At 39.5% G+C, this 25,642-nt stretch overlaps 1 protein-coding gene across 1 annotated transcript; it reads left to right on the forward strand.

Annotated features, from left to right (window-relative positions):
* Nucleotides 1–4,483: 4,483 nt before the first annotated feature.
* Hmgcl (hydroxymethylglutaryl-CoA lyase) lies at nucleotides 4,484–25,243 on the forward strand. The gene is made up of 6 exons (XM_053788005.2): nucleotides 4,484–4,732; nucleotides 11,832–11,998; nucleotides 15,502–15,625; nucleotides 18,822–19,034; nucleotides 19,558–19,746; nucleotides 24,925–25,243. The coding sequence occupies exons 1-6, from the start codon at nucleotides 4,619–4,621 to the stop codon at nucleotides 25,150–25,152; spliced, it is 1,035 nt and encodes a 344-aa protein (XP_053643980.2). The 5' UTR covers nucleotides 4,484–4,618; the 3' UTR covers nucleotides 25,153–25,243.
* Nucleotides 25,244–25,642: the final 399 nt, after the last annotated feature.

Genomic DNA, 25,642 nt, shown 5'->3' on the forward strand with positions numbered 1-25,642 from the left:
TGTGAATCGACCCCTGCAACCACATACAGATGAGTACACACACATACAGTGGAGAGTGAAGAAACATGGGAAAGAGGTTAGACGCCAAATTTCAAAAGAGGGAGCTACACAGGCATGAGGTAATTCCTTTATGAGATGCAGTGGCACAGACAACTGGAGGGAAAGACAGTGAATGAGATGATGGATTATGTGGCTGGAAAGTGCAGAGAGGAGGAGGAGTAATAGAAACAATGGGAAAACCAGAGTGAGCCTATGATTTACTCAGAGATGCAGAGAGGCCGAAACCAAGAGTGCTAGAGCATGGTAAAAAATAAAGAAGGCAAAAAAATCAGGAAAATAAGGAGATGAGCAGAAGAACCAGAAGCGAGTATGCATAAATAGGAATGGAGGCTCAATGGCAATCTGAGAATGACGAAACATGGAAAGCCAAATCCGACCCAAAGTTGTTATATAGCCACATCAAGAGGAAGACAACAGTCAAAGACCAAGTAATGAGGCTGAAGAAGGACCAGGAAGTCTGTTAAGAGCTCAGCATGAGATTTAGGGAGGTATTCTCAGAGGAGACAAAAAGGCTACCAGTAAACCGAAGCGGTAGAGTACACTAACAATTGTTGGACACAATACACAAAACCGGAGCAGAGGTGAAGAAGCTGCTATATGAGCTAGATACCTTGAAGGCGGTAAGACCAGATATTTCTCCGTGGATACCTGGAGAGAGTTCCAGGGGTCAACGCCCCGCGGTCCGGTCTGTGCCCAGGCCTCATGGTGGATCAGGGCCTGATCAACCAGGCTGTTACTGCTGGCCGTACGTAATCCAACGTACGAACCACAGCCCGGCTGGTCAGGTACTGACTTTAGGTGCCTGTCCAGTGCCTGCTTGAAGACAGCCAGGGGTCTATTGGTAATCCCCTTTATGTATGCTGGGAGCCAGTTGAACAGTCTTGGGCCCCTGACACTTACTGTGTTGTCTCTTATCGTGCTAGTGGCACCCCTGCTTTTTATTGGGGGGATGTTGCACCGTCTGCCGAGTCTATTGCTTTCATACGGAGTGATTTTCGTGTGCAAGTTTCGTACTAGTCCTTCTGGGATTTTCCAGGTGTATATATATAATCATGTAGCTCTCCCTCTTGCGTTCAAGGGAGTACAGGTTTAGGAACTTCAAGCATTCCCAGTAACTGAGGTGGTTTATCAAAGTTATATGCGCCGTGAAGGTTCTCTATACATTTTCTAGATCAGCAATTTCACCTGCCTTAAAAGGTGCTATTAGTGTGCAGCAATATTCCAGCCTAGATAGAACAAGCGACCTGAAGAGTGTCATCATGGGCTTTGGCATCCATGGTTTTGAAGGTTCTCATTATCCATCCTGCCTTTTTTCTAGCAGATGCGATTGATACAATGTTGTGGTCTTTGAAAGCGAGATCCTCTGACATTATCACTCCCAGGTCTTTTACATTAGTTTTTCGCTTTATTGTGTGGATGGAATTTGTTTTATATTCCGATATAGTTTTATGGTTTTGAGCAGAGGCAGTGTGTGTGTGCCGCTTTCAACAATCTTCAATCTTCAACAAGTCTATCGATACAGAGCAACTCCCGGAGACGTGGAAGACAGCAAATGTAATCTCAGTTTTTAAGAAAGAAGACATCCGGTTTGTTTAAAATAATAATAATAATAATAATGTTGTAATCTTTTTCAGTCTCACTGCTAGTCGTTCGTTTGAGTTATTACTGCATTATTGTGTCAGTGCTTTATTATACTGAATTTTGACGTGTTATATTATAAATTTGTCTCTTGTAATGTCTGTCTACCCGTACCAAATTACTTCCCCCTCAGAGGTTCCTTGATGCCGGTGACGGGGTCTTGTTCTAAGGAATTGGACCTGTACTTCCCTTCCTTGGATCGACTCCGAATGCTTCTCATTCCTGCGGATTTAGTGTTCCCCATGCATGTAATAATTATCAAGTTACTTAGTAGTGTGGTTACATTTTTTGTGAACTGTGATATTTGTAAGTTGCTTGAAGTATCCATTCTTTTGCATGATGTCCTTATAATGTGAACTAATATATATGAATGTTCTAAATGACAACTCCCTTGTGAAATTTATTGAAATCAGTTCACTTTATTCACTTAGCCGTTTTAATTGTTAAAGTTATAATCATAACTGATTGCTACTCTATCTTAGAGCTAGGCTTTAAATAAGATATCACAAGGATCTCAATGATAATAAGTCACGATGTCTGCTTTTTGGGGGTTATTTTGGGTAATTTACACATGTGTTACAATGTATGATAATAGTACTTAAGTGTACCTGTACCTAAATAAACGTACTTACTAAGCATTAAACTCGCAGTGGTTTTGTACTGAATGGGGAATGGAAGGCAATCATGATCGATCCAAGGTAAGGGAGTAAATCCAGTTCCTTGAATGAAGAGCACATCGCTGTTGTCAAGCGACACCCGCTCTGCAGGATTTTTTTTTTACAGCTGCCTTAGCTACCGAACCCACGGTATCCCCATAAACAAAAGACTAAAGAAATGGTCATAACCATGATCATAATTTTTAAAGGGGTGGACCGGCAAGCCAGCGGAAGGCCTCGGTCAGATGACCAAAAGCTCCAACGGCGGGTCATCATCTAAGACCCACGTCAGGAAACGCTTGTCATATTTCCTGATTAACCTAATTTAACCGATATCCTCATCGTCCTCCCGATACCTCTCAATTCAGGCTGACAGATGTCATTATCTTATGCATGAAACAGGTCAAGAATGATACCTGGAGTTTACCTGGAGAGAGTTCCGGGGGTCAACGCCCCCGCGGCCCGGTCTGTGACCAGGCCTCCTGGTGGATCAGAGCCTGATCAACCAGGCTGTTACTGCTGGCTGCACGCAAACCAACGTACGAGCCACAGCCCGGCTGATCAGGAACCGACTTTAGGTGCTTGTCCAGTGCCAGCTTGAAGACTGCCAGGGGTCTGTTGGTAATCCCCCTTATGTATGATGGGAGGCAGTTGAACAGTCTCGGGCCCCTGACACTTATTGTATGGTCTCTTAACGTGCTAGTGACACCCCTGCTTTTCATTGGGGGGATGTTGCATCGTCTGCCAAGTCTTTTGCTTTCGTAGTGAGTGATTTTCGTGTGCAAGTTCGGTACTAGTCCCTCTAGGATTTTCCAGGTGTATATAATCATGTATCTCCCCCGCCTGCGTTCCAGGGAATACAGGTTCAGGAACCTCAAGCGCTCCCAGTAATTGAGGTGTTTTATCTCCGTTATGCACGTCGTGAAAGTTCTCTGTACATTTTCTAGGTCAGCAATTTCACCTGCCTTGAAAGGTGATGTTAGTGTGCAGCAATATTCCAGCCTAGATAGAACAAGCGACCTGAAGAGTGTCATCATGGGCTTGGCATCCCTCGTTTTGAAGTTCTCATTATCCATCCTGTCATTTTTCTAGCAGATGCGATTGATACAATGTTATGGTCCTTGAAGGTGAGATCTTCCGACATGATCACTCCCAGGTCTTTGACGTTGGTGTTTCGCTCTATTTTGTGGCCAGAATTTGTTTTGTACTCTGATGAAGATTTAATTTCCTCGTGTTTACCATATCTGAGTAATTGAAATTTCTCATCGTTGAACTTCATATTGTTTTCTGCAGCCCACTGAAAGATTTGGTTGATGTCCGATAGAGTACGAGAGCAAAACCATCATGTGTGATGAATCATGACAGGAAAATCATATTGCGTGATGGAATATAACAGGACAATTATCTAGTATAATCAAGTGAAAGTAAAATTATCCTGTGTAAATATGAAATTAGAAAACCATCCTGTGATGGAATGACAGGATATCCTTCTGCTTCGTGTGACGCCATGTCAGGAAAACTGTCATGTATTTATTAATTAATTTGAATATGATACAGTGAAGTACAAAGGAAAACAGTTATTACAGTGCAACATGCCAAAGACCCTTGTATGCAGAGCATTATGGGCAGAATAACGTTATAAGTATAACGTTATATTATACTAGGTAATTAGCTCTTTCTCTAACATTGCAAAAAAAATTTATTTTCATTTGAATAGTCCCACGATACAATTATATATTTTGTTTAACTTTATGATATAAACCCCCAAAATTGCGAATTAATTATATTCGCTCCGCTTGTATGTTAATATTTTTTAAATGAAACGTGTTAGGATGATTTAACTTATATTAACGTAATCCAAGCGGAATTAAGGATTTAGTTATTAAAGGAATCGTTTTACAGGATTGTTGTACTCATTAAAATAATGTCTATGCACTAGCGAATTTCGACAAATTTCTCGAAACTGCTAATGGATGGTGAATTTATCAGTATATTTATAAATCCCTCCATTTTCAAGCTCGATGTAATAATGTAGAATGTTCTAAAAATACCTTGGGTGTTAATTATCTAGAAGAATGTGGCCAGGTAGGATTTTGTCAGCGGTCGTTGTGACGTTGCTGGAACATGGAAGGATTCTTCACCACTCCTTTGTCCATGAATGTCGCTTGCCCGCCAAGCTAGAGCTAACCATTATTTTCTGGATATGGTGAAGGAAATGAGAGTTGGAGGAGTGTGAGAGGTTTGAATATGTGGTGTATGGCGCCATGAGCAGAGGAGAAGCGTCTAGCAGACGACTCTCCACCATGGCCAGCCTCGTCTGCAGGACCAACCTTGTCGCTGCTCTCAAGACTTTTTGCAGGAACTATGGTATTTCTGCGGTAAGTAGTAACCCATATAAGCTATATATGAATAACACTGCTGTCTCATTTCCTTAGTTGTAATTGCATTTCATGTTTTCTAGTAAAATATATATTGGCTTAGTAAAATCCTGCTCAGCTGATTGTCAGGCTAAGATAAGTTAATTTTAGTTATTTTCTTTTTGTTTCGGCCTTAACTTGTTCTTCGTCTGTCTTTCGTTTTATGGAAGGAAACAATGAAACAATACCATTTCATTTTAATTATAATTTATAACTATAGCATTGTTGAGAGAATTAAGAATAGTATTACGTATTCTCATTACTGTACAGGTGACCTAGTTAACACTGTCCCTGTTATAGGTAAAAAAAAATTTTTTCAAATTACTTATCGATTTAAAATAGATGTTATAGCAAAATTTGGATGAAATGGTAATTTGGTCTTTTTGAGAAATAACGCATCCATTGTAAAGTAAGAAGTAAGATAAGCATGTTGACTCCGGCACAACAAATTCGATTCATCTTTGTTTGCGTTCTTAGCGCGTAATTTTAAAATATAATAGTAATAAAGCATTAATAATAATAATACTATTATTATTATTATTAGTAGTAGTAGTAGTATTAGTAGTATTATTATTGGTAATAATTACCGACAGCTAGGTGGAATTCTTTAGCCTGGTGGCTAAAGCTCCCGCTTCACACACGGAGGGCCCGGGTTCGATTCCCGGCGGGTGGAAACATTTCGACACGTTTCCTTACACCTGTTGTCCTGTTCACCTAGCAGCAAATAGGTACCTGGGTGTTAGTCGACTGATGTGGGTCGCATCCTGGGGGACAAGATTAAGGACCCCAATGGAAATAAGTTAGACAGTCCTCGATGACGCACTGACTTTCTTGGGTTATCCTGGGTGGCTAACCCTCCGGGGTTAAAAATCCGAACGAAATCTTATCTTATCTTATCTTAACCTATATATATCATGGAATAAGTAATAATTTCTTGTGCAAATTGTTATTTTGGGAGATTGAAGGAAAATGATTACATTTATTTAGGTCACGCAGCACATACGTTTATTTAGGTCACACATGGCACTGAGGCGTGTCTTGCGCATTGCCGAATGTCAAGAAAGATGAGTGGCGTTGTCATCTTAAGTTACGTAACCAAACCATATGTGACCTAACCTAGACTAACTTTAGCTAAATAATAATGGACCTGTGGCTCTGTTGATAGCACACTCAGTTCAAATACTGGGGGTTTGATCCCCGACATGGGTGGAATCGTTGGGCATGTTTCCATACACCTGGTGTCCCTGCTCACCTACCACTGAGTAGGTACCTGAGTATTAATGTAAGATTTTTATTCGGTTTTTCAACCCCGGAGGGTTAGCCATCCAGGATAACCCAAGAAAGGCAGTGCGTCATCGAGGGACTTTCTGATTTCCGTTGGGGTCCTCAGTCTTGTCCCCCAGGATGCGACCCACACCAGTCGACTAACACTCAGTACCTACTTGTTAGGCGAATAGGACAACAGGTGTAAGGAAGTGCATCGAATGTTTCCACCCGGCCAGGAATCGAGTCTGAACCCTTAGCGTGTGAAGGGAGAGCTTTGCCAGCCAGGCTTCAGGGCCCTGTGTTAGTTGGCTGTTGTGGGTCGCATCCTGGGGGACAAGATTAAAAGACCCCACCCCCCAATGGAAATAAGACAGACAGTCCCCTACGGGTTAAAAATCCAAGCAAAATCTTACCTAACCTAACCTTAACTAATCACTCCAGCAAAATGTAACCTAACATAATGAAGCCTAATCTAATGTAACCTAAGTAGACATAACCTAACTTAACCTAATGAACGTAACATAATGTAAACGAATCTAACTTAGGCTTGTCTCAATGAATCTTGTAAGCCATATTTTTTTCCTAAAATTCTTTTAATTTTTTGGGAAATTACTCTCCTCTGTATGGGAGTGGGAATTGGGGCAATGACGATGATGATAATGATAAATATTGATCAAAAGTATAATGCCAGATTAATTGACAGTACTGTACAATAAATTGAAGTACATTTATTTCTAAAATGAACTGAAGTTATAAGTTACTGTGAATAATATACTATACAGTGGACCCCCATCGGCTGTAATCCATTCCAGAAAGTTGGCCTAAATTCAAAATAACCGAAAACCGAAGTAATATCTCTCATAAGAAATAATATAAATCCAATTAATTCGTTCCAGACACCCCAAAATATTAACAAAAAATACATTTTTTAAAGAATACCTATAGTTTTACATACAGAAAACAACAAGAAATATAAAGCAGCAATTTTAATAATGAACATTACATACCTTTATTGGCGACTTGTTGGCATATGGAAGAAGGCGAGGAGGGGAGAGGGAGTTGAAGCTATCGTTTGGAAGGGGAATCCCCCTCCATAAGGACTTCAGGTATCAAGTCCCTCTCTGGGGTTACTTCCCTTCTTTGTTTTTTGCTGGCACTAGGACCAGCTTGAGAGCCACTGCACCCCTGTCACACAAAAAATCTGTCCAGAGAGGCCTGTTTCTGGCACCTCTGTAAAATTTGCCTAAAATGGGACAAGACATTGCCATTGAACATTTGCAGACATGGCTTGCAACAGTTTTGTATGAGTGATAATTCTTCGCAAAACTTTGCACCTCACTCCACTTCGCACAAATGTCCTTAATCACTGAAGAGGGCACATTCTCCCCCTCTCTTCCTCCTCTGAAGCAATATCCTCATCTGCAGTCTGTTGCTGTTCCTGTTGAAGGTGTTGCAGCTCTTCAGTGGTTAGCTCTTCCCTTTGGTCCTCCACCAACTCTTCCACATCCTGGCCACTCACATCCAACCCCATGGACTTCCCCAAAGACAATAGATTCCACAATAGGCATAGGGTCATCAGGGTCAGCTTCAAACCCTTCAGAATCCTTGTCGAGGACACATTGTGGCCACAATTTTCTCCAAGCGGAGTTCAAAGTCCTGGAAGTCACTCCCTGCCAAGCCTTATCTGTAAGGCTTATGCAGTGGAGGATATTGAAGTGATTCCTCCATAACTCTCTTAGGGTAAATTCAGTGTCTGAGGTCACTTCAAAGCACCTTTGAAACATTGCTTTGGTGTACAGTTTTTTAAAGTTTGAAATGACCTGTTGGTCCATGGGCTGGATGAGAAGAGTGGTATTAGGGGGCAAGAACTTCACTGTGATGAACATACACTTCTCAAACAATAGGTCTTCCAATTCTGGAGGATGAACAGGATGGACACTGATCATAACAAGAGTGTATCAGGACACTGAACATAACCAGTGTCCATTACCAGGAGGCACTTAAGTTGCAATTTATTTTCCAGGAGGTGTTTCTCCACACTTGGGCCAAACACTTCATTGACCCACTCAATAAAAATTAGCCTCGTGACCTATGCCTTATTGTTAGCGCTCCACATCACACACAATTCATATAACATTGTTTTTCTTGAACACTCAAGGATTTTCAGAGTGATATACGAGTAAAGACTTCACTTTGAAATCCCCACTAGCGTTACCACAGAACAAAAGAGTTAGCCCATCCTTCATAGGCTTGTGTCCTGGCAGTGCCTTTTCCTCCTGTATGATGTAGGTCCTCTTTGGCATTTTCTTCCAAAAGAGGCCTGTTTCATCACAATTGAGCACTTGTTGGGGGGAGGAATCCTTCAGCCTCTACGTACCCCTTGAATTCATCAATGAATGCTTCGGCCGCATGTTTATCAGAACTTGCAGCCTCGTCATACCTTACAACACTGTATGCCACTACGCTTCTTGAATCTGTGGAACCAGCCTTTGTTAGGTAAGACATATATGCAACAGTTAGGTATCTTTATTTCGAAATGTTTTGCCTACACAGTAGGCTTCTTCAGTCGAGTACAGAAAAGTTGATAGAAGGGATGTGAAGACGATGTAATCACTTCATCACCCTTGAAGTTTTGAGGTGGTCAGTCCCTCAGTCTGGAGAAGAGTATTGTTCCATAGTGTGAAACAATATGGAGTTGAAGTGACAGGATGGAGCCTTATATACCACCAGGAGGTGAGATGTAGGCCACAGGTAGAGGTAAGAATGTAGTCGTTGGGAGGTCACGTCCCTCTCAGATCCAGCCATTCTCGCTAGTAGAAGTTGTCCAAGTTGTTTTCTGTTCTGTACCAAGATACCATTGTGTTGCAGTGTCTGACAGAGTGAATACCAGCCTTTGCTGGCCTTAAATTCACTAACAGCAGCACTCGTTCCCGGCATTTTCTTTACAAGATCCGCATGCAACTGCCTTGCTTTCTCGCAAATTATCCCCTCCAAAACACTATCTCCCACTAATTGTTTCTCGTTGACCCACACCAACAACAACTTCTCCACATCCTTGATTATTTGAGACCTCTGTTTTGTTAGCATATTTACACCTTTTGCAACATCAGCCTCCTTGATTTCTGCTTTCTTCAACAGGATGGAACTGATTGTTGATGTAAATTTCCCATACATCCTGGCCACCTCTGCCACATGTACGTCACTTTCATATTTTGCGATAACTTCTTTCTTGAATTCTATCATGTTTCTCACCTTCTTTACCAATGGGCTGACACTCTTGAGTTTTCTTTGGCCCTATGGTGGCTTATTTCACAGTTGCAATCAATAAACAAGCACCGAAAACAGTGGATGAGCACACGGAGTACTCCTAACGCAATGAGACAGACGTGCAGACTGAGTGTGATACACGTGAGGAAGCGCATCACTGCCGGGTGGACGCATCTCATACCAATGATTTTCAAGCGGATGGCCGTAATCCGGGGGGAAATTATGCCGAAAAAAGAGCTCGATTTCTGAATTGGCAGATTTCCACACCAGCCGACATCCAGAGGTCCACTGTATTTGTTGAGTATTGTACCTTATACATGTACTGTCTCTCCTAGAGATATTTGTTAATTAAAGTCAGTTTTTTTTTTTTTACACACCAGTTTTACAGGCTAAGAGCTGTTATCCTACCTCAGCTCATTTCAAAGCCCAGTCATACCTAAGGTATACCACAACCCCCTGGAATGCAATTCACAACAGTTGACTAACACCCAGGTACCTACAGTACTAATACATAAACAAAGGATAGAACCATGGACACTCAGTATTTAAGCTAAGTGCACTGTTAACTGAGCCACATTTTGAGTTCTACAACCTTTTATACAGTATTTACGATCCAATTTTCTGTCATTTATGTAATAAATAACATGTAGTACAGTAATTTATTTTTTTCAACATGATGGCCCTCTCCCACCAAGGCAGGGTGACCCAAAAGAAAGAAAAATCCAAAACGAAAGAAAAAACTTTCATTATCAGTCAACACTTTCACCATCACTCATGCATAATCACTGTCTATGCAGAGGTGCACAGATACAACAGTTTAGATAGTCATTCCAAACTGCCAATATCCCAAACCCCTTCTTAAAAGTGCAGGCATTGTACTTCCCATTTCCAGGATTCAAGTCCAGCTAACTGGTTTCCCTGAATCCCTTCACAAAATATTACCCTGCTCACACTCCAGCTCATCAGGTCCCAAAAACCATTCGTCTCCATTCACTCCTATCTAACACTCTCACACTTGCTTGCTGGAAATCCAAGCCCCTCACCCACGTAACCTCCTTTACCTTCTCCCTCCAACCTTTTCAAGGATGACCCCTACCCCGCCTTCCTTCCCTTACAGATTTATGCATTCTCCAAGTCATTCTACTTCGTTCCATTCTTTCTAAATGACCAAACCACCTCAACAACCCCTCTTCAGCCCTCTGACTAATACTTTTAGTAACTCCACACCTCCTCCTAATTTCCACACACCGAATTCTCTTCATAATATTTACACCACACATTGCCCTTAGACAGGACATCTCCACTGCCTCCAGCCACCTCCTTCCTGCAGCATTTACAACCCAAGCTTCACACCTATATAAGAGTGTTGGTACCGCTATACTTTTGTACATTCCCTTCTTTGCCTCCATGGATGACGTTTTTTGTCTCCACAGATACCTCAACGCACCACTCACCTTTTTTCCTTCATCAATTCTGTGGTTAACCTCATCCTTCATAAACCCATCCACTGACAAGTCAACTCTCAAATACTATCTGAAAACATTCACTTTTTCCACACTCCCTATCTCCAATGTGATATCCAGTTTTTCTTTATCTAAATTGTTTGATACCTTCATCACCTTACTCTTATCTATATTCACTTTCAACTTTCTACCTTTACACACCCTCCCAAACTAGTCCACTGACTTTCGTAACTTTTCTTAAGAATCTCTCAAAAGCACCGTATCATCAGCAAAAAGTAACTGTGTCAACTCCCATTTTGTATTTGATTCCCCATAATTTAATCCCACCCCTCTCCCCAACACCCTAGCATTTACTTCTTTTACAACCCCATCTATAAATATATTAAACAACCATGGTGACATTACTCATCCCTGTCTAAGCCCTACTTTTACTGGGAAGTAATCTCCCTCTCTCCTGCACACCCTACCCTGAGTTTCACTATCCTCATAAAAACTCTTTACAGCATTTAGTAACTTACTACCTATTCCATACACTTGCAGCATCTGCCACATTGCTCCCCAATCCACTCTATCATATGCCTTTTCTAAATCCATAAATGCAATGAAATCTTCCCTACCTTTATCTAAATACTGTTCACATATATGCTTCAATGTAAACACTTGATCTACACATCCCCTACCCACTCTAAAGCCTCCTTGCTCATCTGCAATCCTGTTTTCTGTCTTTCCTCTAATTCTTTCAATAATAGCCCCACTGTACACTTTTCCTGGTATACTCAGTAAACTTATTCCTCTATAATTTTTACAATCTCTTTTGTCCCCCTTTTCTTCATATAAAGGAACTATACATGCTCTGTGCCAATCCCTAGGTACCTTCCCCTCTTTCATACAGTAATATGTTTGGAAAAATGTGCCAGATATGAAAACTATTTGTTGTGTAACACCATTGAGTCATGGGGCTTTATTACTTCTACAGTACTATATGAGTTTTAAGATAAATACTTTGTTGAACATTAACTTTGCAGGAACATTAAAAATCAAACTTATTGGATATTTTTTTTCAGATTCATGGTACACATAGTTTCCCAGAGTATCCAAAACAAGTTAGAATTGTTGAAGTTGGTCCTAGAGATGGGCTGCAGAATGAGAAGGAACTTGTCCCCACAGATGTCAAGATTGAATTTATAAATAGACTCTCCCAGACTGGCCATCAATCTGTTGAAGTAACCAGGTATATTGAGTCTACAGTATCGTGCATACAGTAATATATATATATATGGTACACTCCCTGGTATCTAACAAACTTTGGGACCAAGCAATTTCTGGATTGTGAAATTTAGTGGATTATTGAAGCTTAACCATGATCAAATAAATTACAGTAGTATCAGTTTTGTACACCCTTCATATAAGGCACTGCATGGTGGAAGAAAATATGTGCCAAATTCAAACAATGGAGAAAAATGTGTGGGCCAAATCAGAGCTATAAAGCTCATGTTGCCATACTTTATTTTGGGGCTAAGAGCCTAACTTACAGATGCAAATGGCAATATCTACACATAACCACAAGCAAACTAAATATTAAGAAACCAGTTTGTTCACTAACCCAGATTTGGGCATGGTGGCACTTACTCTTTCCTACCACGCAATGCCTCTTATATTCAAATCATATTAGAGAACATTGTTGTAACTGTAATAAGGTACGTACCTCATACGCTACTGTACTTTATTTACCAAGAACAAGAACCGTAAGATTTATAAATACAGTGAACCCTCTCATTAATGGACTAACGGGCAAAGGAGTATACGCTGTTACCAATTGTCTAAAACTACCAAATTATGAAAATAATTGTTCATGATTGGCCAGGTTTGGTCTGTAGCGATAGTGTCCGGTTGTCTTCAGAAGTATCAGACCAAGTCCGATGTCTCCAACATATGTCTGGTACAGGCCAGAGCAGCCATGTCCAGGACCTGTCTGTCGTCATTGTTCCCTGAGCTGTAGGCCACCCAAGTCAGCTTGTTGCTAGTGCTCACTCATGCATACACTCATTCAGTTTCTAATTTTCCCTGGGTTTACAGCATGTGTGACTTTATTAGCATATTAAATAAAGCACAATTAACAATGGCTTCTAAAGCATTTGGTGGTGCCAAGAGGAAATGTATGGTTCTTAGTGTTAGACAGAAACTTGAACTAATAAAGAAGGTTGAATCTGGTGTCTTGGTAGCCTGGTATGTAAGGAATATGGTGTTAAGAAACAGTGTCATATATCTGTAAAAGCAAGGATAAATTTACAGACTGTGCACTTAAGTTAATGTAGATGTTAGTGGAGCTTTACAACTCTGCCTCAGTAAAAGTTATTGCGAGTCACTATTATTGATCACAGCAGCTTACACCATCTTTCTAGCACAAAAAAGTAAGTAAAATTACTATAAATTACAATACTATAAAATTAATGTACAGTACTGTACTGTTGTACTGCAGGTTACAATACCTGCATTCTTAGTGTCGGTTGTCTTCTACAATAGTTAATCAAGTCCACTGATTTAAAAGACATCTGGATGATAACGAAAAACTAATTTCATAATTTGGAGGTTTCGCACAATCAGCATATACACCCTCCTCCCCCTTATTAGTCAGTTAATGAGAGCATTGACCATACTTTCAGGGTATTTATTAATGTGCTCTGTATTCAACTAGGCCTAGTAGGACCACATAAATTCTCCACTCATTTCTAGAGCAACACACAATGATAGCTACAGTATAAGACATCATGAAGTAAGAAATTAAAAAAATGCATTTGGAGTTGTCAAGAACACAACCCTATTTTTCCCACTAGTTCTTCACTTAACATATTGTGATTTCAACTATAATGCCAATGGTGGCACCAAGAGGGGCTGAAACCACCATAATCTTCAGCCCCCAGGGCTCCCCAAATAATATTAATAATAGTATAATACAGCTTTGAATGAAGTCTCCTAGCTGCCCATCACTTCTAGACTGATTGCCGCCCCAAAGCCCTTCCTGCATAGAAATTCTGGAACCAACTTTAGTACCAATTTCAGGAATGTAACCCCATGAAATGTGCAGAACTAGTGTATACCTGGAGAGGGTTTCAGGGGTCAATGCCCGTGGCTCGGTCTGAGACCAGGCCTCTTGGTGGATTGGGGTCTGATCAACCAGGCTGTTACAGCTGGCCGCACGTAAAGTGATGTACAAACCACAGCCCGGCTGGTCAGTATCTGACCAGCTGGGCTTTATTAAATGTATGTAAGGCTTTGTCTTGATTTTTAATTTATGTAAAGGATTAGTACACAGTACTGAAAATTTTTAATAAAATTTAAAAGAATAATAACAAATACAGTAGACCCTCGACCAACGATATTAATCCGTTCCTGAGAGCTCATCATTAATCGAAATTATCGTTAGTCGAGTTAATTTTCCCCATAAGAAATAATGGAAATCAAATTAATCCGTGCAAGACACCCAAAAGTATTGAAAAAAAATTTTTTTACCACATGAAATATTAATTTTAATACACACAAACTGAAGAAGACATGTACAATTACATGACACTTACCTTTATTGAAGAGCTGGTGATGGGATGGGAGGAGGGGAGAGTGTGGATGGTGTTAGTGTTTAGAAGGGGAATCCCCTTCCATTAGGACTTGAGGTGTCAAGTCCTTTTCCAGGGTTACTTCCCTTCTTCTTTTAATGCCACTAGGACCAGCTTGAGAATCACTGGACCTCTGTCGCACAACATATCTGTCCATAGAGGCCTGTACCTCCCGTTCCTTTATGACATTCCTAAAGTGTTTCACAACATTGTCAGTGTCACAATTAAACAATTGTTCAGGTTTCAATTCTTCACTGTCTATGTACTCCTTGAATTCCTGCACATATTTTTCAGCTTCTTTTTGGTCCGAACTGGCAGCCTCACCATGCCTTATCACTATGTATGCCACTACGATTCTTAAATCTCTCAAACCAACCTTTGCTGGCCTTAAATTCACTCACATCACCACAAGTTGCAGGCATTTTTCTAATTAAATCATCATGCAACTTCCTAGCCTTTTCACATATGATCGCTTGAGAGATGCTGTCTCCTGCTACCTGTTTTTCGTTTATCCACACCAATAACAGTCTCTCAACGTCTTCTATCACTTGCGGTCTCAGTTTCGAAAACATAGTTGCACCTTTGGCAAGAACAGCTTCCTTGATTGCTGTTTTCTTGGCCACAATAGCAGCGATGGTTGATCGGGTTTTGTGTACAACCTGGCCAGCTCGGAGACACGCACTCCACATTCATACTTAGCAATAATCTCTTTCTTCATATCCATAGTAATTCTCACCCTTTTTGCTGTAGGGTTGGCACTAGAAGCTTTCTTGGGGCCCATGGTGACTTATTTTGAAGGTGCAATCACTAAAAACGCTGTGATAACATGAAATGTTCCGATTGTATGTTTGGATGGGACCGCGGTGGCTGGCTGGCTTGTAAACACTGGCCACAAGTGGACGCGTCTTGAACGGAACGAATCGTGTTGGTCGAGTTTTTTAGCACTAGTCGAGGCAAAATTTTTGCGTTAAAATGTATCGCTAGTCGGATTTAACGTTAGACGATACCATCATTGGTCGAGGGTCCACTGTACTGGTATTTGCACACTGAAACAGTAGTTTCTTGCTTGTTAATTCCCATGTTATTTTATTTCAGAGTTTTACTTTTACTTTTACCTTTGCAGTTTTGTATCACCAAAATGGGTGCCACAGTTAGCAGATCATGCTGAGGTGATGCGTGGGATCAAGAGAGTCAAAGGTGTATCATATCCTGTTCTTACCCCAAATATAAAAGGCTTTGAAGCTGCAGTAAGTTATCAAGTTACAGTAAGAGAAATTAGAACTGTTTTCTTGTGTGTAGTTTATAATTTAATAATTATTTTTTGACATGGAACATAAATCTGTACATGTATTTGTAGATACAGTATATTTGTATTTTAAATTTATTAGTAATTTTACTACTGCTAAAAATGGACAAAACTACTGTTTTCATAATACTTGAGTTGGTTTTTATCCTTATTCAGGTTTTCCCGTGTTTGAAAAGGTGACTGTCCCCACCTGCTCCAGATTTGAAATGAAATTTGAAAGCAGTCCTTAGCCATTTTTTGCTAAGGCATGGAATAAAAATAAAAACATAGCAAGCTAGTTAAAACTACAGTTCACTATCAGACATAGTACTCTATTAAATATGTTTCTTTTTTTGGGTCACCATGCCTCAGTGGCAGACAGCCAGCCTGTTAAAAACAAAATTATAATATTCACAAAATATAGCAGCAGTTTAATTTAATTTCATTGTAGGTGTTTTCTTCCAATGACTTAGGTGAAAGAACACACAATACTGTAAACACAGCATGTAGACGCTCATGCTGTGAATACGAGCATGGGTGGAATAAGACATACCATGGGGGAATATTGAATTCATGGCGAGTGAATTGTAAAACTCCAGGCCAGTGTATAAGCCACTGGGCCAACTTGCTACAATAAGAGTTATCCAACTAGGTATACAGTGGAACCTCGGCTTATGAGTGCCCCACCATATGAGTTTTTCAGGATGTGAGCATTCACTCAGTCGATTTTTTGTTTCTGGATACAAGCAAAAATTCAGGATGCGAGCTTCCCCCTTAAACAACTTTTTTTTAAACCTCCAGGTCTTACAAAAATAAAAGTGAATATATAATTGTAGTTCATTGGACTTCCAGCAGGCGTGCGTGAGCGTGTTTGATAGGAGTGAATGGAGACGAATGGTTTTTAATACTTGACGTGCTGTTGGAGTGTGAGCAAAGTAACATTTATGAAGGGGTTCAGGGAAACCAGCAGGCCGGACTTGAGTCCTGGAGATGGGAAGTACAGTGCCTGCACTCTGAAGGAGGGGTGTTAATGTTGCAGTTTAAAAACTGTAGTGTAAAGCACCCTTCTGGCAAGACAGTGATGGAGTGAATGATGGTGAAAGTTTTTCTTTTTTGGGCCACCCTGCCTTGGTGGGAATCGGCCAGTGTGATAATAAAAAAAAAAAAATAGTTCATTGTTGTGATGTATTATGTTGTTTTTACTGCTTAAGACTATAACTGTAAGAGAAATAATAGTATTTCTTACCTTAAATTTTGGGTGCTGGTGTTTGTCGATGACTGTGAAGAGAGTGGAGAGTTATGTTGTGGTCCTACTGGGCTGAGGTGGATGGTTGAGGTTCTGGTACTGAAGTTGATGGTTGTACTGGAGTGTGCATAAATTTTGTAAGGGATTTCTGCTCTATTTTACCCTGCAGTACATTATACAACTGACGGTAAGGGTTCTCTTCAGTGAAAAAGTCTAACTTTAAGTCATTCAGTAAGTCGGTCAAGTCATTCAATCAGTCAAGTCAGTTAAGTTAGTCAGTCAGTCAAGTCAGTAAGTGAGTCAGTCAGTCAAGTGTGTAAGTCAGTAAGTCAACTCAGTCAGTCAAATCAGTAAGTCAAGTCAGTCAAATCAGTAAGTCATTCAGTCAAGTCAGTCAGTCAAATCAGTAAGTCAAATCAGTTAGTAAGTCATTCAGTCAAGTCAGTCAGTTAAGCCAGTAAGTCATTCAATCAAGTCAGTAAGTCAATTATTCAGTAAGTCATTCAGTAACACTTGTATACCTACTAGGTGTCATGATTGCTTGGCAGATACAAGATATGGTAATTAAAAGATCAAAATACAGTTCACAAACACAACTAGCTTGTAGGAGAGAAGTGAAACTGAACACGTATTCACAAAGCTGGGATGTTGGTGTCAGGAGTGAGTGTTGGAGGATGGCAGGAGGTCTCCCCCTGACCCACAACAAGTCGGCCGCTTGAGGTAGGGAATGGCCGCCACTTGTCATATGACATATTTTATTCATTCTAGAGTATACATATATCAGGTTTCTATGTTATTTATATTGTTTATTATATCATATTAGATGGATTGTGATAGATATGAGCATCGTATTGAAGTATTTTTGTTCTGCCTCCAAGAGCAGGAATTCTGCTGGAATGAATTAGTATAATGGAATTTCAGTTAATTTAAATGAGGAAAATTGACTCAGCATACAAGCAGATCGGGATATGAGCAAGGTCACGGAACGGATTAAACTCGTAAGCCGAGGTTCCATTGTATTTATTCACCAAAGGTTAGCACAGGCCCCACTGTGACCACAAATGCAGGTTTTTACAGATGAATCTCCTGCCTGTGTGGCTGTGACAAACTCTAGCTTTAGTCCCCTCAAAGCTGTCATCATCACTAATGAAATCATGATAACATGATTGCAAACAAACCATACCATGGGTGGAGATTGAACTCGTGGCGAGTGAGTCATAAAACTCCAGGCCAGTGCGTAAGTCATTGGGCCAGCTGGCTACTACTAAGATTTCGTGAGTCATGATAACGGCTTTAAGGGGACTAGAGCTAGAGTTCATCATGGCCATGATGGTGGGAGATTCATCTTTAAAAACTTGCATTTGTGGTCTCAGTGGGGCCTGTGGTAACCTCTGTGGTGTATAAATGTACCTAGTTGGATAAATCTTATTGTAGCCAGCTGGCCCAGTAGCTTATGTGCTGGCCTGGAGTTTAATGACTCACTTGCCACGAGTTTAACCCACTTCCGTGGTATGGTTTGTTTGTGATCGTGTCATTGTGATTTCATGAATCATGGTTGGGATACTTTCACAGATTTTATAATTACATTTATTATGTTTTTCATTATGGATACTGTGTGATAACTCGACAGTGTCTCTTCATTTTGGCTTCCAAAGTTTTTAATGTTACCTTTATTTAAATTCATTGTTTGACCTGCATTTTTAGAAAAAAATTTTGACTAAAATCTTTATAGTATATATGTCATATTAAGAAAAAACATTTATTTTGGGTATTATTTTAAAGTTTTTTTGAGGTGCAACTTTCTTAAACTTATAGGCTTGTTTAAGTACAAAATACAATTACAGTACTATATATAATATTCAAGTTCATAGTATGATATTGCTCACTGTAGGTGTTGCCATATATTTTACAGATTGCCGCAGGTTGCGAGGAAGTAGCTATATTTGGGGCAGCCTCTGAGTCATTTAGTCAAAAGAATATTAACTGCAGTATTGCAGAATCTCTTGAGCGCTTTCAAGATGTGATGAATGCAGCTAATAAGATGGGAATCCGAGTGAGAGGTTATGTCTCTTGTGTTTGTGGATGTCCCTATGAAGGTCCAGTTGATCCCAAGATGGTGGCTAAGGTAGCTATGGATGTCATTTTCAATCATAATTGGGTAGGCATTATAGTGTTTCCTAATTTATCTTTAGGTGCAACTGTGCCTTAAGCTAATCAGATAATGCCATGTTTTAATATTTTGCTATTAACTCCCAAGTGCTCTTTTGGAATTATTTCATTCATTGCATATTGTGTTTCCAGGAGTATATGGACATCATAATTAAAATAATTCACCAAATTTCATCTCTACACTTTATAGAAGTGTAATGAGCACTTGTTGATCTGAAGTATATCCTACATGTAGACAATAAAACAGCACACACTTCAGAATGCAATATTGTACTATCACCACCAGATATTATTATTCTCTAAATAATATTTAAATTACATTTAGATTTCACATTTACTGTATTATTATTATTATTGTTACTACAATTACATATTCACACCCTTAATCTTAATTACTATGTGGATAGTATTGCTGCTCAAGACAAAGTAATTTTTTGTACAAATAGAGACATCTTAGTTATGGTAATATTTTTTAACAGGTTGCATATGCAATGTACCAAATGGGGTGCTATGAAATTTCTCTGGGTGACACCATTGGTGTAGGGACTCCGGGGAGCATGCGCAGAATGTTGGAAGAAGTAATGACACTCTTACCACCAGATGTTCTGGCAGTTCATTGTCATGATACTTATGGCCAAGCATTGCCTAATATTCTTACAGCACTTCAGGTAAGAAATAACTAGTAGGTATGTTGGATAAAATTTTTAAATAATATTGGATATAGGAGAAGGCTCTAAATTGTTTAGTACAATAAATTATAGTACAGTAGTTCCTTCCACTTGTATTATTGCATTCCTGAAAAATTTTTGTACTGTAAGTTAATTGTTCGGAACTTAGAACCCATTTTTCCATAAACACCTGTATTACAATTGGAGATGTGTTTCCAAGCCTTAATACAGGAGGGCTTTGCTTTACAGCTCTTCACTTTACGGCATTTCGCTAGTACAGCAGTTTTCAGTTATACCCATTCTTCATTTATTCAGTCTTCCTACAATAAATATATCTACCACTCACTATAAGCTATTATAAGTAATTTGTGTACTGTATATGCATTTTTTAGACCTAGCTGTATTGCTCACTTAATATATGATAGTGTTAACATGTTATCAGGCTTTTATATGCATTTGAAAGTGAAAAAAAAACTGATTTGTTTTACAGTGAATTTTGCTTTACAGCAGTAGCTCAGAACCTAACCTGCTGTATAAGCAGGGCCTTCCTGTATTCCAGTTTAAATTTCATTTATTTTTTTAGGCTAAATGTATTTGCAAAATATTTTACATTCCGTGCTATTCCTGTTTACTTACACACAGTATTAAATATTTTTAATTAACATGCAGATACATAAATGAAAAAGAACAGATTTATAATGCAATATGCAGTACAGATGTGTAGGAGCAGGCAGCAGCAGTCTCCCTCTCTGTCCTATTCACTCCCACCATTTCACATCATATCTAAAATAATGCTATATTCTCAATAAGCTCACCCCTTCCTCCCAGTTGTGGTTGAGTACAGGGCATGAGAGGAATTGGGTGATAGGTGTGTAGTAGCCAGCAGCAGCTTGACTGCTTCCCTCTTTTTCTCACTTTCATGTTCACTCCAGTCCTTGTGTGTGTTTGCAGCTCCCCCATTGTCATGGTGAGGGATAATATGCCTGGGTGTGTAGTGTGGGAAAATAGTGAAGATAATTATGTGAGGGAGGGTGTGGTGGGAACTCTTATTGTCCTGTGTCTCACCCACAGGACACATCCATTATTTGGGCAGCAGAGCATTAAAAACATACACAAAATGCCAATGAATTTGGAAAGAAAAATAATCAAGAAAAAATACAGTACATATTTGATATTTATAATTCTTCTTAAAGAAAACTGTAACTAATGAATCTATAGTTTTTGAGGAAACTAAATGTGAGCTCTCTCTATACATAAAATAAAAATTTAAAAATTAAGAATACATTTGGTAAAAACTAACAAAGAAAAAATATAATTCAATTAAAGAACATTGTAAATATTAAATCAATAGTAACTGAATAAGATCTCCCAAATATACAGGAACTGTTGATATTTCCATAAAATGATCATTCATGAAGTATGAATGCAACAATACACCTCTGACCCACCATGGTCTGCTGGAAACTTTAATTAAGCATAAGCATAAATGAAGCAGGTTTATTCATTACTGTACTTACAAAAAATCCTAGGTAGTAGGTTGGTAGATAGCATCCGCCCAGGGAGGTACTACCGTACTGCCAAGTGAGTGTAAAACAGAAGCCTATATTTGTTTTACATGATGATAGGATTGCTGGTGTCTTTTTTCTGTCTCATAAATCATGCAAGATTTCAGGTACGTCTTGCTACTTCTACTTACACTTAGGTCACACTACACGTGCATGTACACGTACACTCATCTGAATTTTCTTTGATTTTATCTTAATAGTTCTTGTTCTTATTACTTTTCCTTTCATATCCATGGGGAATTGGAATAAGAATCTTTCCTCCCTAAGCCATGCGTGTTGTAAAAGTCAACTAAAATGCCGGGAGCAGTGGGCTAGTAACCTGTTTTCCCGTATAGCCTACTAAAAAGAAAAAGAAGAAAACCATTCCAAACTGTAGTATCTGAGCGCCTCTGCAAAGACAGCGATTATGTATGAATGATGGTGAAAGTGTTGAATGATGATGAAAGTTTTTTCTTTCTTTTTGGGTTTTTCTCTCTTTTTGGGTCACCCTGCTTTGGTGGCAAACAGCTGACCTGTGCAAGTCCCACTCAAATCCAACCCTTTTTTTTCATGTATTTATCCAACCTAAACTTGAAACTACCCAAGGTTTTAGCTTCAGTCACCCTACTATGCAGATTGTTCCACTCATCAACCACCCTATTTCCAAACCAGTACTTTCCTATATCCTTTCTAAATATAAACTTTTGTAATTTGAATCCATTATTGTGGGTTCTCTCTTGGAGGGACATCCTCAAGACATTATTTATATCCCCTTTATTAGTACCCATCTTCCACTCATACACTTCGATCATGTCTCCCCTCATTTTTCATCTTACAAGTGAATGTAATTTAAGGGACTTCAATCTTTCTTCATACGGAAGATTTCTAATGCTATGAATTATTTTGTCATTCTTTGCTGAATGTTTTCTAACGAATTTATATCCATTCTGTGATATGGAGACTGGAACTGAGCTGTGTAATCTAGGTGAGGCCTTACTAATGATATATAAAGCTGTAGTATAATTGTGGGACTTCTGTTGCTTACACTTCTTGATATAAAACCCAGTAATCTATTTGCCTTATTATGTATGCTTAGGCATTGCTGTCTTGGTTTAAGGTACAACTAAGTTCTACGTTATTAAGCTGATAGGTGCCAGGGTTATGAACATTCCCAAGCTTCAGAACTTCAAAATTTTCAACATTGAACTGCATCTGGTACTTTTCTGACCACGCATTTAGTTTGTCTAAATCCTTCTGAAGTTCCATGACATCTATGCCTGAAGCAATTATCCTACCTATCTATGTGTCATCAGCAAATTTGCTCATATCACTAGTAATTCCCTCATCAAGGTCATTGATATATATTATAAACAACAATGGACCTAAAACTGATCCCTGTGGAATGCCACTTGTTACAGATCCCCACTCAGATTTAACCCCATTTATGCACACATTGCTTCCTATTGGTGAGCCATAACTTGATCCATGACAGCACTTTTCCCCCAGTGCCATAAGCTGTCACTTTCTTTAACAGTCTCTGGTGTGGTACTCTATCAAAGGCCTTACTAAAATCCAAATAAACAGTATTGAATTCTTTATCGTGATCAACGGCCTTAAAAGCTTTACCGAGGCCGACTAGCATGCCGGGAGCAAGGGGCTAGTAACCCCTTCTCCTGTATACGTTACTAAAGTTAAAAAGAGAAAATTTTGTTTTTCCTGTTGGGCCACCCTACTTCAGTGGGATACGACCAGTTTGTTGAAAGAAGAAGACTTACAAAGAATGTTGCAGTACTGCCACTCCCAAAATGGTAAATTTTAGAATTTTACTGGGGCTGCAGAGCTAATCACTAGCCATAGCTAAGGTTGATTGTTAGCAAAATATGCTAAGAATCAAGAGATCACCACCACCAGCATTTGCAGTGTAAATATAAGTGAGCATGCACTCCATACAATGCTGTGGCCACTAGGTAAACTATTTTGGGAAAAAAGTAGTCTTGTAATTTTGTCCATCCTAAAGGAGGTGCTGGACGATCCATTGCCAGTAAATTGGTGTTGTACCTGTACTTTGACTTCAAATGTTTTGCTTATCCATAAAGACTTCATATTGTCAAAATATGGGTCTAGAGCAGGTCGCTCCTGCCTGTCCCAGCTACTGGACCACTATAACAAGGTCCTGGATGCTGTAGAGAATAAACAAAATACAGATGTAGTATACACAGACTTTGCAAAAGCTTTCGACAACTGTGACCATGGGGTAATAGCACACAAAATGCAGGATAAAGGAATAATGGGAAAAGTTGGTAGATGGATCTACAACTTCCTGACAAATAGAACACAAAGAGTAAAGTCCCAGGCAGCCACGGTAAAAAGCTCTGTTCCACAAGGCACAGTACTCTCTCCCATTCTATTCCTCATCCTCATTTCTGACATAGACAGAGATGTAAGCCATAGCTCCGTATCTTCCTTTGCGGATGACATTCGGATCATCATGGCAGTGGCCTCCATCGAAGACACCGCGAGACTCCAATCGGACATCAACTAAATCTTCGAATGGGCCGCTCAAAACAATATGAAGTTCAACGAAGAGAAATTTCAACTACTCAGATATGGAAAACTTGAAGAAATTAAAAATGTGTCAGAGTATACCACAAATTCCAACCATATAATAGAGCAGAAAATTAACGTGAAGGACCTGGGAGTGATAATGTTTGAGGATCTCGCCTTCAAAGACCACAACAATGTATCTACCTCATCCGCTAGGAAAATGATAGGACGGATATTGAGAACCTGCAAAACTAGGGATGCCAAGCCCATGATGATTCTCTTCAAATTGCTTGTGCTCTCTAGGCTGGAATACTGCTGTACACTTACGGCCCCCCTTCAAGGCTGGCGACATTGCAGACCTGGAGAGCGTACAAAGAACTTTCACGGCACACATAGCTGCTATAAGGCACCTAAACTGCTGGGAACGGTTGAAGGTCCTTGATCTGTATTCCCTCGAACGCAGGCGAGAGAGATACATGATTATATACACTTGAAAGGTCTTGGAGGGGTTGGTACCAAACCTGCACACGAAAATCACTCGATATGAAAGCAAAAGACTCGGCAGGAGAGGCAACATTCCCCCGATGAAAAGCAGGGGCGCCACGAGTGCACTGAGAGACAACACAATAAGTGTCTGGGGCCCAAGACTGCTCATTTGCCTCCCAGCATACATAAGGGGGATTACCAATAGACCCCTGGCTGTCTTCAAGAAGGCACTGGACAGGTACCTAAAGTCAGTACCTGACCAACTGGGCTGTGGTTCGTACGTCAGCTTGCATGCAGGCAGCAGTAACAGCCTGGTTGATCAGACCCTGATCCACCATGAGCCCTGGTCTCAGGGCAGGCCGCAGGGACGTTGACCCCCGAAACCCTCTCCAAGTAAACTCCAGGTAATGACCTTTTTGTTCTACCAGCACACATTACTAGTTTTATTGTACAAAAGCATTTTTGGGTAAGAATGATGTATGCCACCAGAAACTGAGGCCAGAGGAAAATAATTATAGTATACGTAATGGGTACTTGTACATAAGCTTTTTTCATGTGCTTGATTTTATTACTTATTACTACAGCTTAATTTTTTTTATTTCAGATGGGCATCAGTGTAGTGGATGCATCTGTAGCAGGGCTTGGTGGTTGTCCGTATGCTCAAGGAGCATCGGGTAATGTTGCAACTGAGGATGTTGTATACATGCTTGATGGCTTACAAATAGAGACTGGTGTTGATTTAGATAAATTAATAGATGCTGGTAACTATATTTGCAAAATCCTGAATAGACCAAACTATAGTAAAGTGAGTTGTGCTAAGACAAAATGTTAAATAAATACACTAATTAGTGTAATATGCATACCGTATTTATTTTTTTATATTTTTAATAATAAAAGATTGATTTTTTAAATAAAAAAAAAAAGAAACTATTGTCAAAGCTATATTCATATTGTTTCAAAATTCTCATAACATACTGGAAGTACACTGTTGAATTTGGGTTTCTGTCAATGAAAATTAAAGGAAATGAATGTTTGGCAAAAGGATAGAGAGACCCATAAACTAATACGTATACAGTTGTGAATTATGTTATGATTAATTGTATGCATTTTGAATATACATGTATATGTAGCTGGGCTCAAAGCTATATTTTTGGATAGTCTGTTTAGGATTGAGCATTATAAAAGCACTTCACAGGAACTTAAATATTTGTCATTTATCAAGATAATGGTTTTCATCTTGAAAAGCATCCACCCTGGTGCTTTACTTTAACACATTCTTATGCTGTTAACTTGTCTAACACATTAACAGAGTATGAGAATGT

The sequence above is a fragment of the Cherax quadricarinatus genome, chromosome 46 (genome assembly GCF_038502225.1).
Source record: "Cherax quadricarinatus isolate ZL_2023a chromosome 46, ASM3850222v1, whole genome shotgun sequence".
In the NCBI taxonomy this organism is placed as follows: domain Eukaryota; kingdom Metazoa; phylum Arthropoda; class Malacostraca; order Decapoda; family Parastacidae; genus Cherax; species Cherax quadricarinatus.